This window comes from Carassius gibelio, chromosome B15 (assembly GCF_023724105.1).
Source record: "Carassius gibelio isolate Cgi1373 ecotype wild population from Czech Republic chromosome B15, carGib1.2-hapl.c, whole genome shotgun sequence".
In the NCBI taxonomy this organism is placed as follows: domain Eukaryota; kingdom Metazoa; phylum Chordata; class Actinopteri; order Cypriniformes; family Cyprinidae; genus Carassius; species Carassius gibelio.
In genome coordinates this window covers 5,806,116-5,815,221 of record NC_068410.1, presented here as the reverse complement: position 1 = coordinate 5,815,221, position 9,106 = coordinate 5,806,116, and the positions used below count along the sequence as shown (strand labels likewise).

At 35.7% G+C, this 9,106-nt stretch overlaps 1 protein-coding gene across 1 annotated transcript in view; it reads left to right on the top strand.

Annotated features, from left to right (window-relative positions):
• Nucleotides 1-611: 611 nt before the first annotated feature.
• The window catches only part of LOC127972426 (roundabout homolog 2), a 369,417-nt gene continuing 360,922 nt past the window's right edge, over nt 612-9,106 (top strand). The window contains exons 1-2 of the mRNA XM_052575901.1: nt 612-765; nt 4,892-5,023. Of these exons, the coding sequence (XP_052431861.1) occupies nt 4,906-5,023 (118 nt within the window). The 5' untranslated portion in view covers nt 612-765; nt 4,892-4,905. The remainder of the gene's footprint in view (nt 766-4,891; nt 5,024-9,106) is intronic.

The following is a 9,106-nucleotide window of genomic DNA, read 5'->3' as shown; positions in this document are numbered from 1 at the left end:
AAAGGCTTCTTTAAAAAAAAATATATATATATATATATTTATATATTTAAATATATATACAAAAATGACTAAGCCATAATGTATGCATGCATGTAAGTATGTACATATCCAAAGCCACTTTCAGCACATTTCAAGTATACATTTTATCACTTTTTTGTTTCCAGGGAATCAAACCCATAACCTTGACGTTTCTAGTTGAGCTTCATTTCACTCGAAGAATTGCCGTTTCTGTCGAATGGCTCTACTTCACCGAGCCATTTGAAGTTGGAATCGTATAAGTATTCAAGTCAAACATTAAATACATTTAAAGGCAAGTTAATTTGAGAGTGAGACAGGACGGTACAAATCCAAAACAATGAGTCTAAGGGAAGCTCTACAGATGCAGGGCCACCTAATCAGATTGCTTTCATTAAGTCTGTTGAAATGACAGAAGCTTTTACTTCTCTTCTATTGGATTACCAGGAATGCAGCTCTCTTATGACAATCTGCATTATCGAAACAATCTCTCTCCTCCTCTTTTACCCCCCCCCCCCCCCCCATCTCCCTGGCTGACTTTCCTCTCTCTCTCCTGTGAGCTCCATCTCTCTCCCGCTTTGCAGATGGGATGAGCCTGTGAGGAAGGCAGAGTGCTTTGCCAGTTGTGTGTGAGAGAGGGCAGGAATTCCAACCGTGCACAGACTATTCCAAGAGCAGCTTCCCTCGTGCGCAGGAAATACATTGGCAATGCGTTTTCAAGCCTTTCTTTGAAGGTTCCCGCTGATAGAGGTAAGCTAGACGAAAGGAAGTTCATCTGTGCGTGTGCATTTGCTTTAATGTAGTTGTCACATGGCATGTTGATGAAAATCAGTCACAGTGCGCTCACATTAGTCTTACATTACCGTTGAGTGCACTTTATAGTGGATATAATGTGCTATTCGATATCATTCATGGAGTATGTAATCTGTCAGTTTTCTGTCAAAACGTCTGGGTTCAGATGATAAGCTTTGATAGCATGTCAACTTTCATTCTTGGACTTCATGCAAATCCACTGTCAGTCATACGAAGACATTTTCTAAAACTCTCACTTGGGGCCAAGCTTTGCAAAGGTTCCAGAAATATTACAACAGTTAGTTGCTTGGAGATACATAAGGTTCTTTTTTTTTTTTTTTTTTTTTCTTGGTTTCTTTTGGAACAATTTGTCATTGGTGGAGGAAAAAAAGTACTGTAACTTGCCAGATTTTATTGAAACATGAAACATGAATTATACATGTATTGGTTTATGTTTAATATTTAGAACAGAATCACAGTCATGCTCGTTCTCACTCTCACTGATATTGCTGAATAATTAAACCAGATCGTTTTGGCTTCTGATTGGTCACAATACAACTATGACACAAAACACCTGTTAACAGCAGTGGTTCATAGAAAAGTCTATTTTAATGAAAGGATAACTCTTGACAAATTTGCTTTTTTATTTTATTTTATTTTTAAATATGGACAGACATTATTGATGAATGCAGTTTATTTTATTATGTTGGTTTATATATATAATATTAGCTTATATTTTAATGTATCTCCTTTTTAAATGTAGGCTTAATCAATGTCCCATATCTTAGTGATGAATGAATTTCATTTGATTATTTTGGTTTATTTATATAATATTAGCTTTTTTATGTGATTCTTTTTTAAATGTCAGCTTATTCAGTGTCCCAGATAATAGTGATGAAAGCATTTTATTTTATGTAGGTTTATATATATTATATTAGCTTAGTTTTTAATGCATCTCTTCTTAAATGTCGGCTTACTCTTTGTCCAAGATATTAGTGATGACAAATGAATGTATACAGAGGCATCTTTTTTTTTTAAATGGACTATCTTTAAGACAACTATACTCTAGATGTTTTAATTCCTGACTCACCACAAGACACAAGTTTGAAATTTCCATCAGTGTCTAATGCAAACACACCCTAATTTAAACTTGGGATAATTAAAAAAATTATAATAAATGATCACAGCATGTCAAGCTTAGAGCAGAGGAGAATGTAATTGGTTTTTGTCAGCATTGCCACTGAAGATCTTCTTCTTTGGCAGAGGCCTGAAATGTTTGCCGAGATCCACGGTGGCACACTTGCCCTCCGAGACCTCGACTGTGTTATTTTTTCTCTCTTGGCACTTTGAGACTCCCACATAATTACATTCTGACAGCACGATGGACAGCACGTCTGCAGCGTCCACGCCTCCACAGCGTGAACCAATCCAACCACATTCAGAACCATGGACAGCTCTGCTCTCAGCTCTGCTGTCCATGGTTCTGAAAACAGTTGGATCGGCCGTGAAGGTGTACGCCACAGACAGCAGCCTGCTTAAATGCATCCTGACATGACAAGATAAAAGCAATGTAATTGCGGATGCTCGTAAGGCTGTCGTTATGCAGAGCAGCCCATTTGATGGCTAATCTCAAACAGGTTGTTGTGTTTGAGAGCCGTGGCGCGTGTTGATCTAGCAGACAGAAGGAGGGGGGAGAGGATGACAGGAATCCAGGCGCCTGGCTATAGCCGTCCCGCTCTACACCAATCTGTCTCTCTCGGGCCTGTGTCCAGCACTGCCCCCGGACCTCTGAGCAAGAGTCATTGACCACTGCCATCCATGCTGAACCGTAGCCCAACGTGGAAGTAGATATTGATCAGGGGAATTAGTCTCCTTTGTGGCGCCTACTTTTGTCAATGAAAAAAGCAGGTTTAAACCGAATGGTTCTTGTGATGTTGTCTTTACAAGGTTAGAGTTTTAAAGGGATATTTCAGACAAAAATTATTATACTTCAAACCTGCATTACTTTGGGAACACAGAATTAGAAATGTTTCAGACTATGCTGGTCTTTATTTTTCATGCATTTTCAGTGAATTAAATCAAAGGAAAACTGTTATCATAGATGATAAACAAAAATTATTAGAAAATATTAATAAAAAACATTAAATCATCATCTCTTTGTCTGTCTTAGTTATTAGAGCAAAGCTTTCAGGCTGTACAAATAACAGAAATGTCAACAATTTAATAACTAAGATTTGAAAGAAAACACTTTTAAAAATGTTAAGAAATGTATTAAAATAATATATTAAATATATACTACTACTAATGCTAATAATGATGCTATTATTATTGTTATTACTATTAGACATCACCATCATCATCAGATTTCAGCTTAAAAAAGACAAAAAAGTATCAATTTAATAACTTAATATTTGTTTATTTATAAGAACAATAATAATAATCATCTGTCTGTGTAATAAAATCGTAAGACCAGAGGTTTCATGCTTGAAAAAAGGACAAAAAGTGTCTGAAAATGTCACTCGTTATTTATTTATTTTTTAAGGGCAGGAGCATTTAAGCTATATTTTTTTTTTCTTCTTTTTTCTTTCACTTTTTTTTTTGCTATTAGAAAATGTTCATGGTGTTATATTGAAATGTGCACTGTGTCAGTGGGTGCCAACTTTCTAACTGTAAAATACCCACTTTTTTTTCTCCATTCTCAGTGACATGTGTATATGCAAATGTCTGTACTTTTAATTCCAGTCGAGGAGCTATTGATGGAGAAATAAATGGCTGCAATGTGAAACGGAGACTTATTGATTTTATTTACCCTAAGGCAAGCATGTTGAGAAGTGTAAGGGTGAGTGATAGCGAAATGAACCAAGTCAGGCATTATACATCACTGGCCGCCGGTCCGACTGACCCAGATGGGTATCGCTGAAAGAGAGAATATCTGAACACTGCACAGACTGACAGACACATCAGACAGCTGGAGCATAGGAATCAATAAATGAAAAGAACCGCTTCTTTTTTTAGAACATAACAAAAACATAACAAAAAAAAAAAGCATGTTGCATGTTTATTTAATTCTACAGTAGTCCTTAAATTGTGCAGCATTAACTGCAATCATTGTGGCAAGTTAGAAATATTAAGCATTATGGTTGTAAAGCATGAACATCTTTATTTTTTTAGAACATAAGTAATGTATGTTGCATGCATTCTATCCTACAGCATGTCTTTAATTTGCATACCATTAACTGCAATCATTTGTAGCATATTTATTTTGTAAATCATTCTGTAAAGCATGAACTGCCACAGATGACAATGAGGAATGTAGCATACATTATGTGTAGTAACGTCCATTTTATATTGTGCTCAGTTATAATTGTGAGCTGCAACTTCTGCCAGTTTTTCACTTATACCGCACTCCATGTCAGCTGGGCATGTTGTAGTCATTGGTATCATAAAGACATAATACTTCATTATGTGTAATGGTAACTCCATAAATTTAGCCCTGAATGCGCCTCTACAAACATATCATTAAAATTTGATGAATTGTTGGTTCATAAAAGCTTTGTGTTTAATAAATGGGACGTTCCAGTATGTGAGTTATATTTCATAGCAGTCATCTTACTCTCAGTGAATTAAAAAAAGAAAGCTTGGCTACGTCTTGCATGGCGGGAATGTCATGTCTGATAAATAGTGCGCAGCTTTCGGAATTAGTCTTTGGATATTGAAGTAATCACATATTGTATGTTTCTTACTAAATAAGTATTTTTTGTAGTATCAGAACACATCTTGACTTTCAGATATCCTTTTGGATATTAAGAAAAATGGGAAATTATCCTGTTATGAGCCTCGGTTACATTCATAAACTTGTGGTGACACAATGTTCCCACAACCCAAAAAGTAGCTGTACTCTCTTTTATTTACAGTAGCACTTGAAATATTAACTTGACATCTGCATTTATATATATATATATATATATATATATATATATATATATATATATATATATATATATATATATATATATATATATATATATACACATAAACAATTATGTACTTGACAAAAGTCTTTTCTATCTTTCCTGTTTGACAGTAACCAATGGTGTCATGGCCACCAACCTGGCCCGAGCGAGGTGTACTACCGTCCTAGCTTGGCCTTCGCTCCTCCTCATTATCTGTGTCCTGTGGATCCTATGCACAGACTCAGTGGGTGCTCAAGGACAAGGTAAGAATGAATGATTTTTATTTATTTACTTTTTATTCACAGGTGCTTGTTCTTCAACTTTTCAAATCCAAATATCAATGTGAACGTTGCTGGAGTGTGCTTTTGTTAACATTTGGCCAAAATATTTGAAAGATAACTGATGTTTTGTGGAGTGATGATGCTCGAGTTTATAAGGAAGATTTTTTTATTCTGATTATCCGTTAAAGGTCATGTGATGGGCATTAGTTGTGTTCTTTCATTTGATTTTTGGCTTGTGCATGTCTAATTCATGTATTCCCACCAGATTATTTATAGCTATTAAGATTTTGTTGTATGTGTGTTTGTTTCAGGTGATACCATTAGGATCCCAGACAGCAAGCAGTTTCGGCCAAGATCTGGCCCACATGCCAAATTTATCCACATGGATTTCACACGGGCCAGATGTGGGCCAGTTCTGGGCCGAAATTGCCTGCTTTCTGAGATACTGTAAATAACAGTGTTGGGAAAAGTTACCTTTTTAAAAGTAATCTATTACAATATTGAGTTACTTCATATAAAAAGTATAAAAAAGTAACATTGTGGTTTTTTTTTTAGTAAGGCATTTACTTGGACTGGGCATGCTTTTTTTTTTTTTTTTTTTAAGAACACAACCCCCCAAAGTTATATTTTTGGCAGCTGTTAAGGCCCTTTCACACAAAAATTGAAGTTAATAAGATGCAGGCTTTAGGAAGTGCGGTGTGTAACTCACTGTCAATTTCTCTCAACACAGGACAAGAGAGCTATCAGTGAATAAACTGGAAAACAAAAAGTAACTCTTGACTACTTTACTAGTTACTTGTAAAAGTAATCTGATTATTTAACCTGAATTACTTGTAATGTGTTAACCCCAACACTGGTATGTTTACCCTTTGGTTTTACCTGGATTTTTGAATCTATACCTAAACTGAATCTGATCCACAGCAACAGACAAACAAACCCATCTGAACTAGAAGTACACTTTAGCATGCTTCAGTATGTAACATGTTATTTATGTTATGCATGTTACTTAAAGTACAAACAGTATTTATTATGAAAAAAGAGGTTTAATTACACTTAACTGAATGCTATTTAAAATAAAATATCATGTATTATAGTAAATTCATATTAAATGCTATTAGCTGAACTTAAGAGTGCTTCCTAAGTAGGACTTATTTGCATCTTTATATGCAATCTCATAATTACTTCTATTAAGTTTGAAAAATGTTTAATGTGTACTTCTGAATGCATTGAAAATCATTTATAGTAAAATAATATATAATGTCATTAATGTCATTTAATGTCATTTCTATTGAAACTTGTGTCATGAATTTAAATGTTTTTTTTTTTACTTTATATTTTAAAATTTATTTAAATGTAATATTAAATCGATACAGTTGATTATAATCAAGTCAAGGCAAAAGATGATTAAAGCAGAGTAGATTTACAATGTACTTTAAAGCTTTTAATTTGACATAACACTGGGAACTTTTTAAAAGTGTAATTAAGTTTAAGACACAGTCATGGAAGTTTCTCTTTTTAAATTCACCTATAAGTGGCCTTGATACTTTTAAGATTTGAAGCACACTACAAGTTCTAATCAGTCTAATCAGCAAAACTAAAATAAGATTCAACTGCATGAGCAATGTATGCAGAAAACCATGTTTTGTGCAACTTTAGCCCAGTCTTTACATGCATTTGAAGCAAGTTATTCTAAATTCTTCTGCAGTGTATTCCTTTTCCTTGTGATCCTGTATTAGTGGATCATTTGTAGCTGTTCATTAGCAATGGGACTTCTGCTATCCCGTAAGATTTTTGTGAAACTTCTCAATTGATTCCTGACATTTTACAGCATCGTTACTTCGAATCTGCTTCATGCCAAAACTCATTTCTCATGCTCTCAAGTCGTTGCCGTGTGGTTGCACACTTTGGGTTTGGGTCCAGTTCTAATTGGCATCTCCCAGGGAGACAAGGCCGTGTTGCCCTCTACTGTCAGTTCCTCTGCAGACTTCCACCTCTCCAGCAGCCAGGCTTATTTATAGCGGAGCCGGGAATGGCCACACATACACACACAGAGGCATTCACTCATGCAGCTCAAGCTGGAAACAATTTGAGAAGTTCTCCTTTTCCCTTCATTGCCAAGTGTCACGGATGCATGAACTGCCTCCATCTACAAGGTTAATGCCGGTTCTGCTTTTTTTGTAGTTGGGCGGAGAATTGGAACGGCAGGAGGGTTTAACATTCAGCCCTCATACGATGGGGACTGATTAATGGAACTCAACTGTGGCATATGCCAAAGTAAAATATGCAAGAGGGCAATTGAAACAGGCTTGAACAAGTCAAACATAACACATGACAAATTCCCTGGATGTAGTGAAGCTTCACTGGGCAGAATTATTTGACAAAGCTGACATCAGGTTGCGCTGGTAGTTTGTGATTCGTGGCTGAGGGTTTATTTTTAGTGTGAGGCGACTCGAAGAAGAAGAACTCGTCTGCCGTGTAATCAGTTTTCTTTTCTGCTTCTCCTATGAGCTCGAATATCATGCCTGTGTAACTGCGATGGCAGTGAATGGAGATTTTCAGTCAATTAATGTTGTTGGACAGAGTGAGAGAAGTCTGTTTTGAAAAAGTTTCCAAAAGTGGGAACAGCAGCTCAGGGTTACAAGGAACAATTTATATACCCTGTGTTTTGCTTTAGTACCACTAAAGTTTACCTTTCCTTATACAACTCAGTTATATCAAAAATAGGTGGAGGGAGAGTGAATCACATACTTTGCTTTTTGGAAATGACTTCCTAAACCTAATTATTGCTCCATTATTCTAGAAAACCATATTTCCAGTTTTGTTTATAACTTCTGAGGACATGGCCAATCAGTTTGGGTCAAATCTCCAATTTGTAGTTGCTCCATGTTGGGATGTTCAGCTTTGACTGGATTCCTTTATTCGCAGTACCCGCAGACTAACTGCATTACAGCACATCCATCTTCGTTACCTGGGCTCTCTGGCTCCACTGAGGCTCTGTGTCAGGTTGCAGCTATTTACTGGAGGAGAGAATGTAACGCCCCTCGCGTTTGATCTTAGGTCAGTAGAGAGATGCTTTCCGCATGTGATCGCTAGCGTGGATAACGTGCCTGGGGTTTTGATTTTTGATCCGCTGTCTGGAGGCACAGGAGGCTGAACCATACTTTGATGTAATGGGGAGCGGGTACATTTCTATATTGTAGATGATGATGGGATGTGTAGCAAGTGTTTTTTTTTTTTTTTTTACGCACAATTAAAGGAATAGTTCACCCCAAAATGAATATTTTGTCACAATTTGCTCACTATCTACCTCTTCTAAACCTGTATGTGTTTATTCCTCGGTTTCTTCCATTGAACACACAAACACAAAAAAAAAAATATATTATAAGATTGATGGTAACCAAACAGCTGACGGTAGCTGATTTCTACAGTAGGGAAAAAAAATCAAGTTCAAATTCAAGTCAATTGCTACCATCAGCATTCTTCTAAATATCTTCTTTGCAGGTTTGGAAAAAGTGGAGGGTAAGTAAACGATGACAGAATTTTCAATTTTGGGTGAACCATCACTTTAAAGCATTTAAAGGAAACTGTATTCTAGTTGAATATACAGTATATACTGTATATGTTTTATCTTTTATTTTTTTAGAAATGTAAAAATGCATCTCTGTGAGCTCAGTGGTAAATACTTTTTATGAAGATATGCACTAACCACATCTTTGTAAATGTTATGGGATTGGCTTTTGTTGTCATTCGCTTCCAGTTATTTTAAGCTGTACAAAACTTGTTTTGCTGTTTGATATTGCAGACTGGTGTGTCTTACCATATTATTTTAATATATTATCTTAATTATAAACACAGTGGTTTGTAGTGCAAACAGTTTTACCGTTTACTGCATTTTGATATTCTTCTCGCTATTTCCCTACAGCGGCTAACAAACAAAGTCTCGCATATTCACAGAAAAAGCTTATTTCTGCATTGAAAAATACGGTGGCTACAAGGATTATTGAATAATTTGATGTTAAAATTAAATAATGGCTGTTTAAATGTTCTTTTGTGAAAACATTTTCA